Source organism: Euprymna scolopes, chromosome 13 (assembly GCF_053919585.1).
Source record: "Euprymna scolopes isolate OS-2025 chromosome 13, ASM5391958v1, whole genome shotgun sequence".
Classification (NCBI taxonomy): domain Eukaryota; kingdom Metazoa; phylum Mollusca; class Cephalopoda; order Sepiida; family Sepiolidae; genus Euprymna; species Euprymna scolopes.
The window spans coordinates 96,725,417-96,752,865 of NC_136494.1; the positions used below are offsets into that span (position 1 = coordinate 96,725,417).

At 30.8% G+C, this 27,449-nt stretch overlaps 1 protein-coding gene across 1 annotated transcript; it reads left to right on the plus strand.

Moving 5' to 3' along the window:
* Positions 1–396: 396 nt before the first annotated feature.
* LOC145292096 (proteasome subunit beta type-3-like) lies at positions 397–26,287 on the plus strand. Its single transcript, XM_080138178.1, has 6 exons — positions 397–533; positions 6,956–7,143; positions 13,988–14,095; positions 16,625–16,802; positions 23,439–23,533; positions 26,133–26,287. The coding sequence occupies exons 1-6, from the start codon at positions 531–533 to the stop codon at positions 26,179–26,181; spliced, it is 621 nt and encodes a 206-aa protein (XP_079994304.1). The 5' UTR covers positions 397–530; the 3' UTR covers positions 26,182–26,287.
* Positions 26,288–27,449: the final 1,162 nt, after the last annotated feature.

A 27,449-nucleotide genomic window follows, 5' to 3' on the forward strand; every position in this document is an offset into this window, starting at 1 on the left:
TTTAAAAAAAATCTTTTGGTTGGAATGTATGAGATAGCAGATGAATATCTGGCATCCAGTAGGATGCTCCATCCTCAGCTAGAACAAAATGATAAAAAAATGGGGAGAAATGTTTTCGTGAACAACATTTCCCATTGTTCCTTTTAGTACATGGTGTTCTTTTGCAATCAACTTGATGAATCTTCTAAGCTTATCACTATCAGTGTACTAATATATAAAAAGTCTAAAGTCAAATAATATTCCTTTTATAGTAAAAATAAATAAATAAATAAATAAGTAACGTATGTCCTCAAATACCTTACACAACATGTATAACAAATAATAATGAAATACAAGTAAAGGCTAAATTTTAAAATTAATTTAATTAGAAATTGTACGGCGTTACAAAGTTATCTCCCTTGAAGAACTCTCCGATTTACAGAGAGAACAAAAAACGCAAGTATTACAAAGCGTTTTTGTCCCGGCAGCCATTCCATTAATCGTTGGCTCAAAACACTTCGTTTTTTTTATTCGCTCCTATTTCGATCATCATGGTAAGTGTTCTTCCGAGTTAATTCATTTTTCCATAATTCAATTTTATATTCATCAAATTGTGTACAATTATATTTTACTTGTTATAAATCTATTATATTTGCTCTGATATTTAACAATCGAAATTATAGCATATTTTTTTTTTTAAGCCGATTTCTCTTCAAGTTTTATGTTAATATTCGTAATTTATTTTTTTTACAGTTGTTTTAATCACAAAAAATATGAAGTGCATCCTAATCAACATTCTTTTTTGAGATGATTATGACGCGGTAAAAAGAAACCTCATATTTTCTTAGGTTTTAGGAGCTTAAATGATGAGTTATTCCTATTTCAGTCACGTAAATTATTTTAAATTGGAATTTGGTTTTAGCGTCATTTTTTAAAATAATTTTTGCGGACCTAAACGAGAATCACCCCCACTTCCTATAATTTTAACCGGAATTCTGCAGTTGGTATTTTTTTACGACCTAGCGTGGTAAACACTCCAACCTCCCCATGTTAAGAACGGCTTTCGGAATAAACACCCTAACCTCGAAAACTACATACTAAAACGTACTATAAAAGGGCTTGTCAAAAAACAAATATATAACAAATAAATGTTATCAAAGGCAAGGTAAGTTACTTTTCTACCTAACTGGATATGTTTTTAGTGTTTTTATTTAATGTAACATGTTTATTCAGCTCCAAAAACATACAGTTTACCGATGTATTGAAAAATTTGGTACTAGTGCACTTATTGATCCGTGCTGAAATAATAACGTTATTTAAAAAGCCATTCTTAACATGGGGAGGGGAGGGTGTTTTGTACCTAATCTATACTTACCTTACAATTGAATAAAAAAAAACATATAAAACTTTAATTAAACTTGGAAATACGATTTAAAAACTAGCGCGGATTAGCACCGAAAATTTAAAATAGCGCCCGCCCGACTCTCTCTTTGACACAGTAAGTTTGGGAAAAGGAGTTAAAAATAAAAAAAACTATACAAAATACTGTTAAAACCCCACCGAATATATGTCCGTCTGTTACGGTAACATATATTGAGCGAGTTTCTAACAGTATTTTGTATAGTTTTTTTTTTTTTTTTAACTCCTTTTCCCAAACTTACCGTGTCAAAGAGAGAGTCAGGCGCCATTTAAAATTTTCCAATACATCGGTAAACACTATGATTTTCGAGCTGAATAAACATGTTACATTAAATAAAAACACTAGAAAATTATCCAGTTATGTAGAAAAGTAACTTATCTTGCTTTTGATAACATTTATTTGTTATATATTTGTTTTTTGACAACCTTTTCGAATATATGCATACAGTGACAAACCCCTATAAAAATTATAAGGGGGTGATTCTCGTTCAGGTCCGCCATATCTTTTTTTTTTTTTTTTAACCAAGTTTTAGTAAAAGAAAAAAAAAACATTAAATCAAAAAGTTTCACTGCATGACTCATTAAAATCATTCGTTTAATCGTACACGTGAAGAAGCGCTGAAATGAAAACTAAGCCGTAAAAATATAGTCGCCATCTTTATAAACAGATTTAGAAAGAGGCTAGCCAACGAAGAACGATAACTTGAAGTTTTCGGACATTTTGTAGTATTGACAACAAAACGAAAAAGTGGCCAAAAACACAAGTATATAACAAATTTTACCAAAGGCAAGAGAAGTTACTCGTCTAAGTATCTGGATAAGTTTTTTGTGTTTTAACTTATTTTAAGGTGTTTATTTACTTCAAAACGCAAGAAGTGCCGAATTATAACAAAACAAAAAAAGTAAATTTTTATCTGCTTTCCACCTTAACATTTTCCTTTAAAATGACGACTTCAATAGATTATCGGGTACTTGTACAGTTTAATCAAGACATTAAAAAATGAAAATATTGAGAAAAAAGTTATATTGTACGTATCCGTTTTGGAATGAAGTTCTCTGAAAAAAAAATTTCGGGTTCTCCACGTTAAAAAACGACCCTGGTGTCTAACTGTCCCATGGAGAGGCATTGTAAATAGGTACTATACACATAGATTCGAAAAAGTGGTAAAAGATCCAATATATAACAAATGTTATCAAAGGCAAGATAAGTTACTTTTTTACTTTGTGAGAAATTAATCTTGACACCATCACTAGAAGATTGCCATACAGGGCCAATGAGCTCCTTCTATTTGGGGTTTTGTTTTTCAACAAAGCTCCCCACTCACCCCTTTCCTATATGTATTGTTTCATTTTACTTCAAAGTTCTCAAAAATCAAAGGGTCCCTTTATATGGACTAACATTTGATTTCTATATTACATATATCGTTATTTAAATATTCCATTAAGTCTCCTTTTCGTCTCAAATCTTGAGTTAGAAAAGAAGTTAAGAATATTAATTTTCCTCTCTCCAATTGACCAGTTAAATATATTATAGCACGCATTTCTTACAGTCTGCTGGACTTAACTGGCTTCCAAGACCAGAATAGATCTAGTATGATGGCGTATCCAGCTTAGTGTCGTTAAGCAACGTCACTTGAAGATGCACCATTCCTCATCTAAGCCACTGTGAGTTAGCTATGCTGAAATCTTATTTAAGCTGCAAATACTATGTGATTTTGAATATTTAGTCAGGGGTGAAAAATATCCTCATATCCGGTTGACTTGACAAACCCTTGTAAAGAGACTTTAGACACTCGAAGACAGTGTCTAGTAAGCATTCAAGTTCTCTGTATTGTTTTCACTATGACTAAGGAACTTCAGTTACCCTCTGTATGGTGACCTTTAAGAGGAAGGCTAACAGGTGCTACATCTTGCTTAAGGGAGAACTGGAATTGCAATGGAGGAGTGTTCATCTCCCTGGGCTATTATACATACCCACACATCACATTTTAAAATATTTAAGTTATTTTTTATTTTTTAACTTTACTGAAATTATAATTATTCTTTTCATAACTTTGATTTTAATTTACTGAATAATGTTCTCAAGTTAGTTTTCTCTGCCATTTTTTTTACTTTCTAAAAAATTTGGCAAACACTTTGAGGAAGAAATTATTGTAAGCATTTTTGTTTTACATGAAAAAAGAAACAAATGAAAATCAAATACGAATTCATTGCTATGTCCATGAATTTCTAAAGTTGTTGATTCGAGTTTTGTTACAGATAATTAGAGCCTGAGAAACTCTTCCAAGGTTTTCTTAACAATAAATGTTTTGACATAAAAATGTGACTTTTTATTCTTAGACTGAGAAATTTCTTTAATCTGAATACATCATCTCTACTTAGGTATCAACTTGAAATTACTTTTACCAGTGATCAGTTAACAAGTGACATACAATACATTAGATATGAGCATTTATTGCATGTAGATGCACTTCATTGCATTTAGTATACAATTATATTTAACATGCATTAAAAATGAAAATTAAAACTGTAAAGTGGTTTTCTATTAGACATGTTTTTTAATCATATTTTCCTCAAGTCAGAAATGACTGTCAGTTTAACGGTTTCATGACAGTTCAAAGTTTGAGTTTGAAACTGAGTAGAAAGTAATTTGTAGCTCAAATAAAAGTGTTAAGTATTATGGTTCAGTTGTGCTCTCAAGCCAAAGAAAAAAATAAAATTTTCTTACAAGTTGTATCGGAGAACTCAAATCTTATGAAATTTTAATTCTCAATGCCATGTAACCTTTCAAGAGTTATCTTTAGATGTGATCTGTAAATAAAAAAGGGAATTTAAATTATTTTAGCTAGCTTTAATAACCTGGCATTGTCCGGGAGTTATTTTCTTATTCTTTCCCTTTTTTATACCAAATTATATTTTTTAGATGATCTTGAAGATTAAATTTAATCATTATGTACGAGCCTTTTTCAAGTCTCACACAAAACACACATTCATATTTCAAACTGTCATATACATACGCGCACACAAACATACACGCCCACATCCACACATGTACACATATTCACGTTCGCGTACATACACTCACATTCACGTATATATACACACACACGTATACACATATACTCACACACGCGAACACGCACATGGACGACGTCACTTCCGCTTTCTAAGGAAATACACATGCGCAAAATACACTCTGGAAACGAGTATAAAACAAGGCGATAAGCTGTTTCTAATCCTCTTTTTAGGACCAACTCTCAACTAGAGAGGTTGGGCGAACAAGCCGCTGCCGTTTCGGCGCGCGTGCACGCGCACCTCACGCCCACTTCCTACTATGTATGGGGCACGAGCTAATGACTGTATGTATACATTCTCCCTCTTTCTCTCTCCATCTACGACTGGCCACTAAGAACACCTTCGCGTAGCTGACTACTAACTGATGACAACTCTAATATCCTCTTCCTTGCCTACACGCTGGATTCTCATTTCCACTACAACTCTCACTTCAATTCCCACGCGCGAACAAACAATAATGACCCGAACTTGAGATGAAAACACATTTCCTATTCTTGCTACAACACCAGTCCTGCAACGGACATTGGTTACATACGCGCGGACATGTTATAACTAAAATGTTCATTTCTTTCAACAGCAAATAAACGACGTTTATCTTATCCATTACCTGAGTCTTTATTTCCTTCAATTCCCATTCGTTTCATTATTCTTTTGTAACGGGATTGGGGTATTTATATATCCTAGTCCCCTACAATTACAATATTATTTAGTCATTAAATTATTGAATCAAATTGCTATAAAACTAATTTTGCTATAGCAATGTGAATTCAATCTATGAAATTATTAGATGTAAATAGCTTCCTAAACTATTTTTTAATACATGAGAATTTGCTAGGAATATTCAAACCAGTAATGATAGCTTAAATGTTTTCAAATTTTGAAGAGTCACAAAATAAATAATTTTTATTTTAAACTACTAATGTAAGATTAAAATGGCTGATTTGTATACACAGAAATGTAAATGCATTGGGGTAGATAAAAGTGCATAATTTTTTTTAAGTAAGATTTTTTAAGTTTTAGTATTTTATGCTATTGCATATTTCAATAAATAATTAATAGTAAAATAAAAACAATGGTCACAAAGGCAAGAAACATAACACGAGTGGTAACAATTTTTTATTAATATAGGAAATAATTTAAAAAAACAAAACAAAATGGCCTAGATTTCTTTTTGCGATTTTAATTACAACAAAATGTTCAGTCACTTATAACAAAGTTTTAGAAACTTTTATAAACTTAATTTAAAAAATGATAAAAACAATTGGTCCACCAACTTAGATTTGGACCTTAAAATTCACTCTCCTCCATTCGTTCCCAAAATTCTCAATAACTACTCATTACATTTTTCTGAAATCTTCGATGAAATTACAACTACCCAAAGGAGAAAACGTGACATTCTCGAATTATTGATAAAAATTCTGGTTGCGTCCCCAGGGAGTCAAAATGGCCAAAATAGCTCTTTCCGGGACATAGAATTTTTTCTGACCATTAGATTTTGCTGAAAATTACCCAAAAGCCAGAAGATTTTTCCACATGGATACACATCTGGAAACGTAATATTTGACCCTGAGAAAATTCTGGAGCTTGAGCCCCAGGGTGTTTTAAGGGTGAAAAACACACTTTTGGGGGCTAATTTTTATTTTTCTCCTAAAATTCAAAGCATCAGTCAGGGGAACCATATAGTTTTTGGCTTGTTTTTAAAAACTTGAAAAATCATTTATAGCACATCATGTCATTCTGATGCTTCTTCAGAAGTGCCAAAATGAAGCAAAACATTAAAAATGATCTGATATAGGGCCTTTCAAGTTTTCTATATTCATTGGGTTTTCCAAAAAGCTTAGTTTGTCATTTTTTTAGACGAAAGTCTTTAATTTCTTGCATTCATTTTGAACATTAAAAGAAAATAAAATGCAGAAAAGCTTTTATGGTCTATGTACCTGTCACAGAACAAAGATGGCAGGTTCCAAAAAGTATGTTATTTGATCAAGTGGGTTTTTTTTTTAATCCAAGAAAATAAAATTTTAGGACATGCGCGGTGTGAGAGAAACCAGTCGCTATATTTGATTGAATTCAAAGCTAGACAGCTCAATTTGGCTAATTTTTTTTCTTTTTAACAAGATGTCGGAAAGACAACATAAACGTACTATATAAAACAAAATAATTTATTGACATACAATAATGAAAGGTCAAAAAACAAAATGTATAAAATAAGATTTTTTAGAAGGATCAGTTTATACAATTATAAAACCTTCCCTTTAATAACCTCTGAAATAGCAAGGTCTCATTAATGGCTGCTAAAAATACTTAATCAATAAAAGTCATAAAATTTGATTTTTATAAATAAAAATAAACTACTTGATCAATTTTCATGGTTTTTGGAATTTTGTGGCAAGTAGGTACATGAAGATTTTTCTTTATTTTTGTTTTTCAAAATATAAGTGCAATTCTAAATAAGCACCATTTCTTATTCTTCCATTTTCAGAGCATTCTTACTTACAATGGTTCCGCCATTATGGCAATGAAAGGTAAAGAGTGTGTCGCCATTGCTGCCGATCGTCGTCTTGGAATACAACAGTCTCTCACAGTAAACACAGACTTTCAGAAGATTTTTCCAATGGGTCCACGTTTGTTTATTGGTCTCCCAGGTCTTGCTACAGATGTTCAAACAGTGTAAGTAAAGCCCTTTTCATCTCCTTTTGTTCTTTCATATAAGTGATTTTCATATAATGTTAGCAACATCTGAAAAAAATAAATTACTGACTGGGTGGGAAAGTAAAATTTAAAAAAATTAAAATAATTCTGACCCAGATCGCCTGCAAAAAGTTTTGACCCTGACTTATGAAGAAGAGAATAATGGAAGCATAAAAGTAAAGTGGGATTAGAAGACAACCTTTATTTGTAAGGGAAACATGAAGAAGCAAATATGATCTGTGTACTGATGAGCAGTTGTTTGGAACCTAAAGACACCAAAGAGTGAAGAGAATTTGAATAGTTTGGAATAATAAATAAATGTTGGGTAGTAACAGAAAAATCCATATTGCTAAGTGATTAAAAGCAAAATTGGTTGCAGAGGTTTTGAAAAAGAAAAGCTTTCCACCTAATTGTAAATCCACTCTTAGAATAATCATGACAAAAAACTGCATTTCTGCAAAACAACAGTTTAAGAGGTTGATATGCTATGTCATCTTAACATAGAGATGCTGAGACAAGTTTGCAACTGATTTATCTATTGAATTCGGGGAGGGTAACACCTCAGTGGTTGGATCAGTTGAAAACTCCATAGTGTTTTTTTTTTTTTTTTTTTTTTTTTTTTTTGCTATTTATATATAATCATTTCATACAACGTATGAAGCCGCTTGACGTAAGGAGCTAACAAGAATGAAAGATAGTTATTACAAATACAGGAGATATCTATTGAAAAGACCAAAGCTATAGGTAGGAGGAAAAGTGGTCAACAAGAATAGTTCCACACCTTGCAGTAGCAATACTACACTATTTTTTTTCTTTAGATCGAATAAACTCAAATCAAGCATTATTGAAAAGAGCATAAAAAATAAAGAAATATCTTTAGTTTTTTTAAATCGGCTCATTAGAACTAGTTATGACTATTCAAAGTATCAAAAAATGTGTTGTTCACTGTACATTTTGCCTTAAGTCAGTCCTATTCAAATGCATATAAGCTTGTGATTGAAAATGGTAGAAAATTTACACAATTTACAGACTCTTTAAAAAAACTGTATCTTCAGATCTTTTTAAGATATTATGATGAAATTTTGAACATATAACACAAAGGTTCAGTTGGCATTATTTACGACCATCTCACATGGTAACTTATGGACTGACTAGCATATTAATTAGCATATTCCAGTTTCATTTTAACAGTTTTAAATAGAAACGTCATAAAAACAGCTAAGAAAAATAGTAAGGCTTTATCATCATAGGAAGTAATATTCTGATGGACATTGTCATTCGCCATTATAACATCATGAAAAATCCAAGATGGCTACCATGACATGCTTCAAAGAAATTAACAAAATATGGCTTGTAGCATATCAAATTAAAGGAAATTTTATACAGATCAGAATGTTTTCAAGTACATTAAACTAATTAGCATACTTAAGTTTCATTTTAACGGCATTAAGTAGAAGCATCATAAAAACAGTTTACAAAATGAGAGGTGTAAGGCTTTATCATCATTCTGATGGACATTATCATTTATCCGTGAAAAATCAAAGATGGCAACCAGGAAATCCAAGATGGCCACCACGACACGATTCAAAGAAATTATTAACAAAATGTGGCTTGTAGCATAAAGGGAAATTTTGTACAGTACATTAAACTAATAAGGATAATTAAATTTCATTTTAACGGCTTCAAGTTACTGTGAAAATTATCGGGTGAGTTTCTACCACTATTTTGTATAATTTTTAATTTAAAGTCATTGTTGAAACTTCAAGAGACATCGCAGCCATTTTTCTTGTTCTCATGTAATGCTCAACACTACTTGTTTTTTGAACAGAATAGCCATTTACAACACCAAAAGTTTGAGGTAGGTAGAAGAGTAGCTTGCCTTTGGTAACATTTATTTGTTATATATTTGTTTTTTGACCACTTTTCATACCTCTGGATTGTAAAACAAACCCAATAAAAGTTATTTTACTTAACAGGATAAATGGTTTGTGTGTTTTAACTCATTTAAAAGCATGATCATTGTCAGTCTTTTTTTTTTTTTTTTTTTTTTTCAAAGAATTTATTTCTTAAAAATACTGTTTTCCTTTCCATAATTAAAACTTATGTTTTCTAAATAATAACAAAAATAAAATGAATACTTTATGTTCGTAAGTTGACGGACGTCTTGTTTACAGATTTTCTTGTGTGCATCTCAGCACACAAAAATTTTCATCTTTATATGCAGTTGTCACTACTTCTATTAATTCGTACATAGGAAGTTTTTATCCAATTCTTTTAAAATTTTAGGACAAAAGAAATTTATTTGTTATTAAATGGCGTTTGAACACAGTTTCTATCTTTACTTATCTTTGTACTACAAAGCGTCTGAGATATTCCAACTTTTGACTGGAAAGACATACATGTTGTGTTCAAATTCCATAGCAAAGACAATTCTTTTCCCTGATTAGCTAAAACAACTAGAAACATCATCGATGGGTACAACTTCCACTTTGAGTATTTATGTGAACACACCCCGACCGCTTATTTGCAAAAAGTGATCTACCGCCAGCGGGCATGCTATGTTGGCATGTTTTGTCGTTGATAGTCAGATTTAAATAACGATTTCTTCGAATATACAAATCACAACAAAAATATTAAAATATCATTTTAAAGTAAATTTTATTGTGAATTCAGTTATGTTTTATTTTGATGAAGGTAGGAGAAATGTACTTATTACTGATTTAATGACTATGAGTGTCAAATTAAGTAGCAGTGTGTGCCTTGTCCAACGCTAAACATTATGATGCCTGGTATTGCTACTTGCAGTTCTTTGAAATAAGCTGTATTACAATCAAAACAGCAAATTGATGGAGACCACTAGACCAACAAGTCAAACAAGCTGAAACAAAAGCAGGGAATAGATTAAATAATTCTGAAGAACACATGCCATAATAGTATTTATAAAAAGACTGAGACTAGTAACATCACGTGTGTGAGAGAGATAGTACAGAGAAGAAATAAAAAAGGGGTGGAACCAATCAAATTTCAGATACATTTCTGCACTTTATCAAAAGCTCTCAAATGAGGAAGAGATTCACCAGCCCATATATGATAACAATACTTCATGCATGGTTTGATAGATTTGTAGAGATGGAAGGTGTGAGAAAATATTTACTGATAAAAGGTCAATTTTTCAAGAAGCAGAAAGCAATGGACCTAATATATGAACTGTAAAAAAGATTTGATGAGAAAAAAAAAAACAGAAGTTTTAGAGCCTTTCAGAAGAATCTCTGGAAGAAGAGAGATATGTCTATGATTGAAAAATAGGAGTTGATTCCTAACAGAATTAAATGAAAGAAAGGGGTGGGGATGGTGCTTTCCATTCAAATTTAATGTTAAGATAGGTTAGGGGCAAGAAAAGGGACTTATCACTCTTACGTAGGGTTTATGGGAGGTTAAATATTTTTTTGTTATTAACTTTTCAAATATAAAAAATATTTTTATTTATTCTAAATGCCTCAGTATCAATAACATGTATCCAAAAATATTGAAGTACTATTGGTCGTCCTAGTTATTGTACTTCAAAGAAAAAACAAATGACCTAAAATGAGTTGGTTTGCTGTTAACACACAAATCCGATCTTGGAATTTCTGAATGGTGTAAACTGCTCTCATACATTTAGTTGTTTTGTAGTAATTTAAAATCCAGTTTTAGTTAATTTCTTAATTTTAAATAGACATCCTCTTTGAATTCACCTTAGTATATCACTTAATTATTGTACGCTTAATGGTGTGTTTAATGATTTGGGATTTTATAAACCTAATTTATCATGATTATTTATGTATGCTGATAAATAATAAGATGGGATCAATAATGTGAAATATATAAATAATGCAAACAATACCTTATGTTAAAATATCAAATACCAACAGGTTAGATTTTTAAATCTTGTCAAGAAAAATGTTCTTATATTCAAAAAAGGCAAAACTTAAGAATAGTGTCAGTAGCAATGTTTTTTATGCAGAGTGTGTAGCTCTTTTTTTTTTCTTCTTTTTTTTTCTTTTTTCGTTAAACTATTTGGGATGGAGTGTCACTTGACTATTATAGCTATATTGTAAAATAGACATTTTTTGTAGTCTGTGTAACTGAAAAATTATGTTCTACATTTAAAAATTTTAAAAACACGGGTATTTCAAATTACACCATCTAAAAATTAGGTTCCATCTATCTATAAATATAAAAGCGAAAATGTATGTATGTTCGCTTTTTGTGTATGTCTAAGAAAGGCTTTTTTCCAAGAAGCGATCGGTCGACTCCCTTAAAACTTTTTATATCATGCCTAAATGATAATATCTACGAGTTAACAACTGGGGTCGCCTGTCTATTTAATTTGCCCGACTTTCAAAAGATAAATATTCAAGATTTTTTGATCGCCGCATGTGCATTAAGCTTTTTGTATAAAAAAAGAAGCGAACAGACTCGCTGTAAATAAAACACTGTCCTGCACTCAAAGTTGACGCCATTAAGTCATCAAAAACGGGCACCTACCATTAAACATTGCACTTTTTTTTTTTTCACAGTTTATTATTTTCCAACTGTGCGTCAAGGCTTTTTTTTGTTTTTTTAAACACACCCGGCCAACGATTTTTTTGTTTTCATTTACTCAAAAACACACACACCTCCAAACACCCGGGCAACGCCGGGTGCCCCCTGCCAGTTTCATAATAAAAGTATAATAATGATGTCTGGAGTCTTTTAAACCAACCCATTTAATATAATGGTAAGAGTGTTCGCTAATGGCGGGAAAGACCAGCTTTTTAAGTGCACTTTTTCTAAAATAGTTTTTTTATTTTTACATTATAGTTTTTTAACTTAATAATTTAAATGATTTTTAAGTTAAGTTATTAAGAGGGAGAGGCAAGCTTACAAAATTAAGTCTAAAATGAACATTTCATTTTATGTGCACAATTACAAACAAAAGCAACAATCCTACTTACTTGCCTCCTAACGAGGACAGAGAGTTAGACACAAGATAGTTTTTTTTTTTTTGTTTTTTTTTGTTTTGTGAGTAAATTCAGCTTCTCTGAATTGAGACAAGTGTCGATTTCCTTATAAAATGATTGCTTTGAAAAAAAGTTATTTCTTCGCAAACTTCAAAAGACTTGAACAAAATTGATTTTAAAATTGTCAGAGTAAAAGAGTAAGTTAATAAAAACGTACAAAGAAATAGGAAGTGTAGTCTGATTTTTGGAAGGGAATATTAACTTGCAGTGATAGCAAAACTAAATTAGTGTTCGCTATTCCACTAGTAACTTGTTGAATTTAATAAAACATATGGTTTTAAAGAAATTTTCACACTATTAAAAAAATCAAATATTTACATATTGGCCCCCCCCCCCCCGACAATGGAGAGATTGGACCTAGTAATTCACTCCGTTTGTCCGTTTGCACTTTTCTCAATAACCACACCTTAGACTTTTTTGAAATTTTGAACAAACATTAGTCATGATGAAAGTAAATTTTTCACTCGTGAAGGGGGACCTTGCATGTGTGGCTTGTTATACATGACAATAATATTGAAACTATGTTTAACTTAATGATGTATGTCAATATACCACATCAATTTCAAAATATTTGTAATCAACTTTGGTCGGATATTTATTTCTAGTGGTACTAAAAACCCACATCACATGACACTAGAACTGGTCATCTTGGTTATAATAGTCTATTAGATCTCAAGAATATCAATGTGTAGATTTAATAGAAATGTATATGAAATGTAAAAGTGAAAAGCAAGAAAAATGTTTTACTTTTTAGTATTTTTTAAAAAAATTTTTAACTTATGGGCACATGCCTTTTAGATCTAACGTGCGTTTACTCAAATCGCACGCACACACTTTTAAATACTCGCCGCTTACCTGCCCTTGTCATAATTCCTGTTTGTCCAACAGGTGACGTTCTCTATTACTGCCTTCTCTCTCTCTCTCCATTCCAACCTTCCATGCGACAAGACGACACCTCCGTTTTACAATAAAATGGAGGTACATTCTTTCACAAGGTAAAAAAGAATATACGTGTTTACCTTAAACTGTCACATACACAAACTTTTAATGTATACTTTAATGAACTCTTGTGATCACACAAACATCCAGACACACAGCTACTTTGGCGGAGCACTTTTTTAATAGCACAGCAGGGATGAGATCAGGTCCACATGCTTTTGAAGTGTCAAGATTTTTTATGATAGCATGCATCTGAGAAGGGGTGATTTTCAGATCGTCTAGTGTGGCGTCTGTCTGCAAAGGAAAGTCTGGGAGGGGGTGGTTAGCAGAGTCCACTGTGGAGTTGGAGGCAAACCGACTGGCAAGCATGTTAGCCTTATTGGTTGCAGAGCAAACAACCTCATGATTGTTGGATAGTGAGGGAATTGTTGATGCCCATTATTTACTACACTGTTGTAGATTTTCCAGAAGTCACAGGTTCTTAATTTCTGTGCATCGATGCGTTTTTTGGTTGTTTCAGTAAATTCTCTCTTAGCTGTCTCTATTTCTTTCTTACAGTTCCCTAAAACTTTTCAAATATATCATATAGATTATTATTTATTGACTAGTGTCAAAGTATATTCATTTCCAAACAAAATGATGGTATTTTGATGACTTATGTGCTTGGATATTTAAAATATGACTATTTTAGATGTTCCTTGAAATTTGTATAGATCCATGGTTGATAGGTATTGCAAATCTAAACATAAATAAATATAAACACATATCTAACTTATATTAATTTTATGAAGAATATATTTTTGCATTTGATTCGGTTTCTTTTTTTTTTTTTTTTTCTCCAGGAGCCAAAGATTGAAATTCCGGTTAAATCTTTATGAATTGCGTGAAAATAGAAGAATTAAACCCAGCACATTTAATTCTATGGTTTCTAATTTGTTGTATGAAAGGCGGTAAGTATTTTTTTTTTTTTTTTTTATCCAAATAAGTTTGCATATTTGAGAGTTTATATATGTAACAAAATATTCCACTTGTTAAATCTTTGTTAACTCATTTAAGCAACGTTTTGATGAATGCTTTGATTTATTTATTAAAAAAAATAATCTGTAAGATGTAACAATTGAAATTTATTTATTTATTAATCTTTATAGAAATACAGTAACTAACACGGTTATATTAATGTTAGTTACTGGATTTCTATAGAGAGAAAATACTCAAACTCAGCGCCATCTAGGGTATGTGGATCTTTGAAGAGCATAAATATAGAAGTATGGAAAACTAAATTACATTCTTTTATTGAGTTTCTCAAAAAAGAATTTCTGGTGGAATAAAAATCAATTTCTATTTTTATCTTCTAGCATTCATTTTATTTCCAGTTTTCTAAAACATTCTTATACTAGCTGGTGTACCAGTTTATGCCAGGATTCTCAAATTTTCATCAACTTATAAGCTTGGTTATAAAACTGTTTTTCTCATATGGGTCAGGTTTTGCTCACAATAAATAACTTGTGTATTGGCAACAGAATGGAGGAAGGTATTATGTTAAGTTTGCTTTTGTCATATCTGAATAAAACCGTTTCACTGCTGACATTGGAGTTTGAACTTGAATCACTAAATAATGAAAAGCATGATCACCATTTATTTTAAATAGAAATATAGTGTAAGTAACTGGGTTTATTTGTTATGGTTTTGATGATTGCTTTAATCCATATATTAAAGTTGAGTGTCACTTTCCAGTGTGGATTCAGCACAATACTATTTAGTAACTCTATACAAAACGTATATAAATTGAGAAGTAATTTTTGATTGACTTATGTTTTGTTTTTATAAACGTTTGCAACAAATATTTGTTTAGCTACAACAACCATCAACGATTTCCCTTACTCTCCACCTACCATCTATCTAACACTTTACTCTTATTCTAGAGTGGCCTCTGGGCTTTGATAAGCGATGACAACCCCACCCACCCCCAAAGTTTAACAAAAAGAATGCATTTTAATTGCATGCTTTTCTGCATTGTCTAAAGATAGCAGTTTCAATCCTACCCAAAGTCGGCCAGAGGCTTACTTGGCCAAAACGTGGCGAGACAACAACTATGGAAGGCAGTAATTGCTGAGGATGCAGTTAGAAGATTCTGAGTTCCTATCCCATCGTGGTTATCAACTGATGAAGGCCAGAGGAATAGTTGGCCGAAATGTTGTGAAATAACAGCTAAAAAGATGAGGATAATAGTCCGCAATAAAAATGCATTAATAAATAATACTCATCTTAATAATAAATTCCAATTAAAATATGTACCATTCGGTATGAACTCGACCATGAAAGATCAGATAATAAAGATAAACGTGGATTTATAAGACCTTATTTTCCTTGTTTTGTGTGTATTTGTACTCTTATCAATGGGAAATCAGAAAAATAGGATAAAACTTATTATTTTTTGGTGTAGAGACATAATTTTACCCAAAATTTTATGTATATCAAAGAATTTTCCTATTAATGTATTTGAAACTACAATTTTTTCCATGGGTATTTTTATGGATAAGCACCAAATTTTCAACCTTTATATTTCCAACTTTAAATTATACACGTATGGGGTGGAGAGTAAAAACAATTCTATAAAAATTGCAATTATATTTTTTTTCTTCTCCAAAATGTTACAATTAAAAAAAAATTTACACATTTCCATTCATGAATGCATCAAATACAAAATTTAACATGAATTCATAGATACAAAATTCAGTATGTGGCAAGTTCATTCTGTCGCTAAGTATCTCTTATTTATTTCAATAATTTCATGGCAACTTAATAAAAAAGAACGAAAGATGGCCTGATTAAGAAAATAAAGTACTTGTGCAGCTATGTTAATGCACTGAAATAATGTTTAGAAACTCCTTCTTAACAGGGGGAAGGGGGTGTACTTTTATCTAACAATTGAACAAAAATATCCAAATTGAATTTAGTTTGAAAATACTATTTAAAAAATAGTGCTGTAACATAGATGCATATAAGCACTGTAAAAACAAAAAATGGGCGAGGATCAAACACAAAGTTGTCTCTTCTGGATACGTTTGTATTTGCAACATTTTCACAATCAACACATTTTCATAGATGATTTAAACTTGTATACGTTAATGTTTTACTAAAACATGGTTTTAAGTAAAATGTACTTGTTTGGAAGTAATGAAACCTTGCCAAAATCTGTTTGGAAGTAAATAATTTCTGACCCATCCTTACCACAAAATCTCACTGAATCACATTTTCTTGAATATTTTATTTAATAATTAAAAAATATTTTTGTGTGAAAGCGATTGTCTTGTTAGTGTGTCATTTGGAAAGACCATGTTTATGCTTTGATGTGTGTGTGTCCTATAATCAACACTAGTATTAATAGTTGTCAATGTATTTGGTTTTTTGTTAAAAATCTATTTTTTATTTCTACAAATATTTTCCAAGTCCTTGTGAATTATCTGTTTTCTTTTTAGCTTTGGTCCTTATTTTGTGGAGCCTGTCATTGCTGGTCTTGATCCAATCACATGCGAGCCATTTATTGCATCCATGGATTTGATTGGTTGTCCAATGATATCTAATGATTTTGTCGTGAGCGGCACTTGCACAGAACAAATGTATGGTATGTGCGAATCACTTTGGGAACCAGACTTGGTAAGTCTTTTTTTTTTTTTTTTTTTCCAGGCAAATTCTTATTGCTAAATTAATAAAATTCTGAACATTTCACATATCAGTGTACGTGTGCATATTTCTCAATTTTGCACAACATATATATATTTTTTTTATTGTTAATCAAATGCTTATTGAAATCCAAAATGCAATAGCCTAAAATAAAGTTTATAAAAAACGCTTTAAATATGGTACCCTAATTATAAAACTTAATCCATAAGAATGCATACTTGTTTCTTCCAACACAAAAAAAGTTTAGGGTGTTGCAGTCAGGCAAGCTGAAAGACCAAATGTCAGTTAAAGTTGACTTTTTTTTTTACAACCAATCCAGTTTTCAGACTGTTATGGCCTTCATAGAGCTATCTAGTTGATTCAGAGTTTCACTACCTTGTTCTGAGTGCAAATGTAGCTATCAGTGCTCAAGCTGAGGCTCTTTATGAGCTAGTGATGTATCATGAAGTCACTTGAACTGCTGACTACATCAAAGATCCTGGTTCTTACTGAAAACTTTGTCAGCATGACTCTGGGCACATTTTTGAATCAGACAGTGAGCCAACTATTGTGTTGCTGAGAATTGATCCTCTGATTGTTGAAGTTTTTCTCATCGACAGTGAACCACAGCACATGTAGCTCCTGTAGGTGTTTCGACTTCTTTGCATACATCAGTCATGTTTCTTGCATCAGAAATTGTTGTTTTTCTTTTTATTAAAATTTGAGATCCTCATATGCAATCAGTGTAATGAACTTTTCATTTATACTTTCCTCATTTGCAATAACATGTGGCTTCTTGCTGGTGATCTCTACAACATCATCAATGATCTCAAACATTCTAATCGCATCGGTCATGCAGTTTTCTCTCTGGTGTTTTTTAGTCAAATTCTGAATCTTTCAAATCCTTTCTAACCCTTTTTTTTTCTTTTACTATTATGCTGCTGACACTGAGGAAATTTGAAATCTCTTTATTTGTCCTTCTACTGCAGATTCCAAGGAAAATTCTATCTCTTCCCCAAGTATGAGGGTTTAAAGTTGTGCAAAATAAATTAATCTGCAAAAAAAAAAGAAAGGAAATATATTCACTGTTTTTGTATGAGACAACGAAAGTTATAAAAAAAAAAATTGAAAATTGCAAACAAATATGGTTTGCACACACACACACACACACACACACACACACACACACACACACACACACACACACACACACATATATTCCGCACACACTAATACTCTTAGGAAAATTATAAATCCATATATCCTCTTTCTAGTCATGGATTAATAGTGGGGTAAACTCTACTTGAAAAACTTTAGAATATCACTCATCTTTGCAGTGCAGATTCGGGAATTGTAAAACCCTTGTTTTATAATAGACACTTTCCTTTATTTTTTGAGATTGAAAGGTGTCCTTTTTTAATATATATATATATATATATATATATACACACACACACACACACACACACACACACACACACACACATATATATTAATATACTGGTTATATTCTTCTAACTATTTCTTCATATCATCCCAAAAGGTATTTTCAATCTTTTACTATTTTTGAATTCTAATTCTGAAAATTTTTTACACTAGTGCTATTTTTTTAACTTGATGTAATTTGTTGCAAACAAAATATTAGAAGAAAATCTTCTTCATCCAGATTTTATATTTTGGGTGTTCTAAGTACCGTGTTGGCTAACATATGTCTCCTATCCATGTAGTCCAATCCAAAGGACTGACATTAGCTAGGTTGCATGCAATTGTAACACTTCTTATATACTCTCATTATATCTAGTTTTCTAGTGCCCGAGATCTCCAAATGCCAATAGAGTTGATGTAAGAGGTGGCATGCTGTACATGGCCAAACCACTTGAGACTAATTAGATTTTAATGCCTGTCAATTATTTTTAAGTTCTTGGTTACTGTCACCCTACCATCATACTTCTAACTACTAAAATAGTTAAACCTAAGTATTTCAATCTATTTTTAGAATTGAGATCTTTTAATCTTGTTATTAGTTTAGTCATTTACACCATGTCGATCTTTTACCATTATTTTTTAATCCATCTAAAATCCCTTTTAAGAATTAAAAGGGATTTTTTCTCCAAGATGGTGTTTATTTGCTCCCCCACTGAGCAAATTAGGCACAAGGCCGTTTTTAATGTGAGGTAAAAACCAGCTCCCCTTTCTCCAAGATTCAGTCCACTATTCTCTATGAGGTCTTATGAAGTTACACATATTTTTGCAATGATTAAGTGCATTTGAAACTTATTACATACTTTACCACATACATTTTACATTTTTATTCATGATTTTTTTTTTTTTTTTTTTTTTTTTTTTTTTTTTGCCACTTTACGTGATTTAATTTAAAATTTAAACTGAAAATCATTGATTCAGATGTTAAATTAAAAAAAAATGTAAACGCTTGATATTCCGAAACGTGTATCAATCATAAAATTTTTATTACTTTATGCCGGTTTATTTCCTAATATGCTTACTTGTTATAATGAAATTATGAGGAAAAAAAAAAGTAAAGGGAGATAATTTCTGAACATAATTATCCTCCCTTGAATTAAAAATTAAATAGCATGATTTAAGGACACTTCTTCAGTATTAGAACAAAAATCTAAATAGTGAATTTCACTTAAATCAAATATCTACATAATTGTCATGTCGAAATTAGTAAAATATCCAAAAGTTAACAAAAACGATCAGTTAAAAAATTATTAATGAAAATAGTTTTTGCCAAAAATTGTAAATTTTCTTGAATAACAGAATTCGCATGATAGCAGAGGCGGTAACTGCGGTCTGTCTTATTCCAATTTCTGAAAATTCTTAGGCCAATTCCGGAAAAATTTTTTAAATTGTCGTAAATACTTTGAATTGGCTATTTTCTTTTCTTTCTTTTTTTTTTTTTTTTTTTTTTTCCAAATAATAAATAAAGATTGACAGATTTTCCTCAGGCACATGAACTTTTGTGTTCCTACGAGGAGAGGACAAATTCAAATGATACCTAACAACAAGTAATGGATTTATGTGGTGGTGTAAATGTCATAAGACTTTATCCATATGGCAGGATAATTTTTTTTCAGATGCCAACTCATGGCTGGAAAGCTTACTTTTATTTATATACCATTGGACATATCAAAGAGCTATATATAAACTTGTGATGCTAGGCACTATAACAGATTAATGCATGTTCATATGTGAATTGTGTGAGCAAAACTTCATTAGGCACTTCCAACTAATTAGTGATGACGGTTGCTCTGTAGAGATAGGCAAGTCTATTCTCTAAAAGAAAGTAAAATACTGAATGTGTGCCATGGAAACTCTGGGTTTTTACTGGCTATGATAAGGTCACCAAGTGAGGTTTTCTTGTTACTGTTTCCTCTAAAGATGCACAAATTTTAATTCCGCTAATCAAATGTTTTGTGAGATCAGAGATAACTATTTCTAATTACTAGAAGACAGATAACAAGCTGTCTACGGAAAAATTCCAGCATTTGTGTGTAAATCACTGTTATAATTTTGTAGACCCCACCATAAGTACCACCATGAACCATGTTGGACTAATGTGGTTTGAAGCTAAGAAATGAATGTGGTACTCGCTTGCAAATGGTAGAATCATGTTTACTTGAGTTTGTAGCAACAAAAATTTTGCCACAGCCAGTTTGAGAGTAAAAACTTTATCTGGTTATAAATTAAAAAGACAAAAAAATTTGTATTCAACAGTTACTTCAAAAAATGTGTTATACTCCTCTTATTAATTTTGTTCATTAGAGCAGTTATTTTTATATAAAAAAATTTCAAAACAAAAAAAATCGCAAAATGTGTTTTAATTTTTTTTACGTTTTTAGTAGTGTTGGGACGATTCCTAAATTTTTTTCTGATTCCAGGAAAATGTTGATTAACAATTCCGATACCAAGTATGATTCCGATTCCTGTGGAATTGTTGTTTTGAAATATACCATTATATAATCGAAAGTTTTTGTGTAACAAGAAAATTTGGTACAGCAAAAAAGTGGAAATATAATTAAGGGAATTTCAAAAACGATTTGATTTTTTTCGTAAAATTTTTTTCATTGAAAATAAAAGTCAAAACAAATATTTTAACCATGAATTAAACATGCACCATGAAATTAATAACAATCAATTTAAGGAGTTATTTTATATATTAAAAAAATATAAAGAAAACGGGCGGACGTATACAAATGCTACCCTTGCAGCGAAATACACATCGGCTCCGATGTATGTTGTTCAACTGAGGAAGAAGTTATTATTTTTGCAAGGAAAGAATTTTTGCGTGTGTGACCTGGTTTTTTTATTATTTATTTTGGCTTGAAATTTGCACATGATTTGTGTTATGATTTTATTTATTTTATTTTTTTTTTTATGAATATTTTTCTTTTTGCCAGAGTTTTATATAATTATTAACAGGAAAATTGGTGAAAGTCAAAATGGAATCCACGCTATTTTTAAATATTATTTTCAAGTTTAATTAAAGTTTTACAATACCTGCATTATTTTTTATTTAAAAATCCGCTTACTGGTGTTTGCACCAGCAATATTGAAGCCTACTGGTGTCGTATTAAAAGAAGACTGAAATGCATATCGGGATCAGTAGGAGAAATGAAATAGTCTCATGTCGATGAGGCCATGTATAGAGAGGCTTATAACATGAAAAGTGAAAAAATATTAGATAATTTTGAAGAGCATGTTCATGAAAAATGTGGTAATTAAAAAAAATCCCAATAAGCTTTGGGAAAAACCATGTTTTGAACAATTGAAATTTTTATTTTTTATTTTTGAATAAAAAAATAATTATTAAAACAAACAGTGTTCTCGTCGATTAGTTTTTATTTTATTCAAGAAAATAAAAGGTACTCGTGCACTTATTGAGCCATGCTGAAATAATGGCATTATTTAGAAAGCCATTCTTAACATGGAGACAGGAGGGTGTTGTGTACCTAACAATTTAATAAAAACAGGTGTTGTAAAACTAATTAAATTTGAAAGTACTATTTAAAAATAGCTCGGATCAATAAGTGCACTAGCACCAAATAACATTTCACTGTTTCGATCTACGACATTCCATGAGAGGTACGTACACGCTAAAGTTTTTTGTTTATTTTTGTTTATCGTCACAAGTGCTCATTTTGACTTTCACCAATTTTCCTTTAAAAAACGATTAGAAACTCTTCAAACATTGGGCGAGGTACTTAAACTATTAAAAAAAAAATAACGGTAACATAAGTGCATAAGCACCAAATTTTTTGTTTTGTTTTGCTTTGCTTTTTTGTTAAATCTGACAAAAAATAAATAAACAAATGAATAAAAATAACAAAGGATATAAAAAACTTTAATTAAACTTGAAAATAATATTTAAAAATAGCGTGGATTCCATTTTGACTTTCACTAATTTTCTTGTTAATAATTACATAAACTCCCCCCCCACCACCACCACCAAAAAAATCCCCATAAAATCATAACAAAAATCGGTGAAGCTTAGATAAGTAGGTCCCGCAGACGAGCTTCGTTCTGACATTCAGAAAATTTAGGTTAACAACCGGTGAAGCTACCAAAAAGTAACCCTTTTAAATAAAGATGGATGTAAACAATATTTTTAAAATTAATTTCTTAATTTTACTTAAAAACAAAATGTAAATACATATAAACAAAATTTTAAATAAAAATTGATTGTAAAGAATTTTATTTAAATAATTATTGAAAAATATTACAAAGTGTTTACATAGCTGGTTCTTTGGGATAGTAGGGGCGCCTTCCAAAATGAAAAAAGCTTTAGTTTTTTTACTATTTTAAAGCGCTTATTTATTTATTTTTTTTTGTTTTTTTTTATGTTTGAAACACAAGTAGTGGCTAGATAACTTAGAACAACAAGTGTGCATTGAGGAAATTCTTCAGGGTTTAAATGTATTGTAATTCTTTTATGGTGGTCAAAAAACGTTTTCAGCTGCCATATTACTTCCTATTTACTTGCCTCCCCATGAGGGCAAAGTTAGACACAAGGTCGGTTTTTAATGTAGAGAAGCATTTATTGATAAAAATGAAATGGTGAAATATAAAAGCAAGTTAAGCTAAAAGTAAAAAAAAAGTTTTTTGTTTTTTTTAATTCAAAGAAATTTCGAAATTCATTAAGATAAAGATTACCTTTAAAGTAGTTAATAAAATTCTTATGCATCATATTAAATATGTTATGAAAAGTTCTATGACGTTTTTATCATAAATGTTTGAGAACATTAATCTTACTTCAAGCAAACAGGTCAACTTAAAAATATAAAAGAATCGTAAATCTAAGGTATTTTTTAACGATGTCCACCAAAATACACAATTCTTACGATTAACGATTCAGATTAATCGTCCCACCACTAGTTTTTATTTTAATAAATTCTATGTTAACATTCCAAACTATGAGTTACTTCCCTTGTGTTTACGTTACGTGTCAAAATCAAGTATGGCCGATCCTCGTATCGTGAAATCATGTTTATTTAAATAGGTGTGTATGCAAATTGTAATATGTAATTATTAGTTTTCTGATATAATTTTCTTTTTATATTTTACATATATGCCTGTCTTTATTGAGTCTTTTTTATTATTAATCCTTAGGAACCTGGAGATTTATTTGAGACCATTTCTCAAGCATTGTTGAATGCTGTTGATCGAGATGCATTATCAGGTTGGGGTGCTACAGTATATGTTGTGTAAGTATTTCATTTTGAACATAATTTTGGTTTCATCCATCATCAAAATATTACCATTAACACTTTTTCATTGAGCTTTTGGGTAGGTTTTGTCACCTTGATCAATCTGTCCTAGTTTAAAAGTTTGGGTTGTTAGCATGTAGATGAAAAGAGTTTAGTCCTTAATATTTTGTCCAAGAAATGGGATAGTAACAGCAGTTATTTTCCTATGTTGTATTTTCGAGTACATGTTGTGCTTGTATGTTATTTAAAAAAATCCATCTTATGACATGAGTGTTCACCTAAACACACTTTTTGAGGAAATGTCTCCTTAGCAGGAAATACAGTAATTATTTCTGCTTATAAATAAATTAATGAATAGTATGCATTTATACAGTTTTACAATAATATTAAAAAGTTATAATAACACAAAAACTTTGTTATATGCCTGTTAGGTTTTTAAAAAACTGTTTACCAAAATTTATGTAAATTCATCTATTTTTATAAAATAAAATTTAATCAGTAAAACGATTTCTAGCCAATATTATGATGATCATTGTGTAATATTTAAACTCCAAATTCTGCCCCTTTACTATTGACTTTAATGTAAATAGGAAATGGTGGACAAGACATTTTGCCAGTAAAATGTCTTGTGTTAAAAAAAACAAAAAAACTTCATGAATTTGCGTAATTTTTGGTGTACTACCTTTTTTTAAACCTAACATGTAAATTTTTGTGCCATTTTTTTATTTTTGTTTTACAAGCAGTTTTTAATATTTAGGTAAAACTGTATAAGCACTGAATACTACAACATGAAAAGCTAATAAAATTCTGTTATATATGGCTGATTAACAACATACTTTTTATTGGCTGTGATGTTGTATCCCTCTAATTGTCCAGTGTGGTAAGTTGTGCTGAATTGCCATAGATATATTCAAATGATATCTTAATCATTTGAAGAAAAAAAAATTCTGGGCTGAATACAATCCAATTATACTTTGAAATGAATAAAACCAACTCCAATATGACCTATCACTGGATAGCTGATCTTTTATGGGGGTCCCACAGACAGTGAATGGTAAGATATACTTATTTATTCTTGTTTAGAAGCTCATCTTCAGATGTTCCCCAAATTCCCTCTGTCATCTACCAATTGTTTAGAAATTTTCTTCTCCCTTCTATAATGCCATTCTTCTAGTTCCCTTTTCTTCTGTTCTCACATTTGGTTAATCTGATTTCCTTAATCACGTCAAACCATTTGTACTTGAATAATTATAATTAAAGCCACACTGAAGATAACCATCATTTCAAACTACTTGACATCTCAATATTTTTGTCCTTTTTTAAATTGTTCAGTTTCTCATGTTCAATTGATTTTCATGATCTTGAATATTCCTGGCTATTTCCTGGTTGAAAAATAATTACTCAAATTCTTAATCAGCAATTTTTATTTTTCCACTCTTTGCATCAAAAGTTAAGTCTAGACCATTTTTGACATGGTATTTTCCCTGTTGACTGTGGTATCTTGCTGGCCCTGTGCAGATCTAGGAAGATCTTTACAGGCTGTGACTGCTCTCTTTTATAAGGTGTGAGTATTGCTAATCGCCTGAGGCACTCCTACCAGGAATTTACAACAGGATTTCCAACCATTTTTTAACAGGCCAGAGTGCTCTTTTTTTAGGGCACTAGCTCTTCAATCTCACTTTTTGACCCTTGTATCACATTTTGCAGCTGTGGGAGAGAGATAAATAACTTCTATTCAATTTTATTCTTCTTTCCCATCTGCTTTGGAGTTTCATTGCTGATATTTTTGTTTATTTTCTCATTTATTAGTTATTATTTTATAACCACCAGATTGAAGTTATAAATATTGATTATAAAATTTGCTTACAGATAATAAAATTGGGTTTATGTTTAGTAAATTTTCTCCTAAAATCTTTCAACTAACAATAATTTATTATTTCAGTTCAGAATTCCTTCTGTTTTAAAAAAACAAAAATAAAGAAAAATCTGTATAACTTACATACCCCTGATGAAACAAAAATCATATAAATTGATCAAGTAGTTTTATTTTTAAATCAGAAAATCAATTTTATGAGCATCCAAGTCCTTGTCCGCATTTTAAAAATCAATTTAAAAAACAAGGGAGTTAACTCAATAATTCACTTACTAGATTTATGCCGTAACACCTACAAATTTCCATTAATTGTTTAAAAATGATTTTCTTTATAAAAATAAAACTAATTGATCAATTTGTGATTTTTGGAATATGATATTTTTGTTTTGTCACAGGTACTTACATCATATAGATTTTTCTTTATTTTGTTTTTTAATGTAGATGTAATTCTGGACAAGAACCTAATAGTGTTTGCATAGATTTATACAGATAAATGCTGTAAGATTTTGACTTGTGCACAGTCGTCAACTTTGCATTTCAAAGTTTTGAACGTGATTTAAATTTCCTGATAACTTTTGTTGGGTGAACATGACACGTTTTCTCTCAATCTTTTTATGAACATTGTAACAATTACATCAAATATAATTTCACTTAAATTCTATCTTTACTATGACATCTTTTCCTTTAAATTATCATATTTTTTCTTTTCTTTTTTTTCTCCAGAGAAAAAGACAAAGTTACAAAAAGAACACTGAAGGCTAGGATGGACTAAAGTCGACTAAAATTAGTTTCTTTTCATTTTTCTTTCAGTTTTTATTTTTGAGAACTTTTCTGCCATTAAAGACACACATAGCAGAATAAACCAAATGACCATTTAATTGTTTTTATTTTTATTTTATTGCCATTTATCAAAGTCTTTCAATTTTTGTCTTTTTATTGCAACAAAATCTGACATTACAGTATTTTTATTTGGATTCTTGTTTTCACCATTGCTATTTATGTTCACTTCATAAACATTGTGTACAGTAACAAAATGGTTATTTCAATCTTGTTTGTAACTTTTCATCAATTTCAGCTGATTATTTTTAAACTTAAAAATAAAAGACAAGAGCCTGATATGTTTACAAAATCAACAGGCAGGCTCATAGTGTAGATTTACATGATGAATGGAGGAAAACTGGCTGCATGTTTTTTTGGTATGCCAATAAGGTGAGTAGGGGTGGGGTCTTAACTAAATAAGTAAGAAACCAAAATGTATTCTAAAAATTATTTTACAATTTTTTTTTTTTTTTTTTTTTTTTTTTTTTGTGGAAGTTTAAATTTTCACTTTATTCTATGCTATTGCATTTTGTTGTAAATAACTTTTTTTTCATTCAATGTAGAATTATCAAAATTATGTTAATGTCAGATATGCACACACCTAAATTATCTTTCTAGAATTATATATATACAGGGTGGAACAATAAAATTGTCACCCTAGAAAAGACGACATGATTCCATTTCCCCTTTTTCCGTTTTTTTTTGCAGACCATCTATTAGTTGGCCAATTGTTTACAAATTCTAAAAGCAATAGGAGCCTTCTATCCTGTCTGAAAGTGATACAATGTTCAATGAGCGAGATCAGAGATGCGCTACTGTACAACTCGTGCTCTTTACCAATTCAAGGTATGACAACAGGACCATTGCCAGCACCCTCAAAATCCATCACTGGATTGCTATGAATAACAGGGACATGCCCAGGGTGATGAAAACAAAGTTTCCAACCACAATTATGGTCTTTGGTGTGGTTTCAAGTGAGAGCCACTCACATCATGCCACCTCAAATCTTCAAAGTCAGCTTAAAAGCCAACACCAAAGTGTACCTGGATGTGCTGAAGAGTGTGGTGATCCCTTGGTGCAGTCAGGTGGCCACTGGCAGACCCTAGTTGTGGCAGCAAGACTTGGCGCTGGCCCACAAGTCCAAAGAGACCCAAGCTTGGGTTCAGAAGGAGTGCTACGACTTTGTACCCTTCTCTCACTAGCTCCACTCCTTCCCCAACC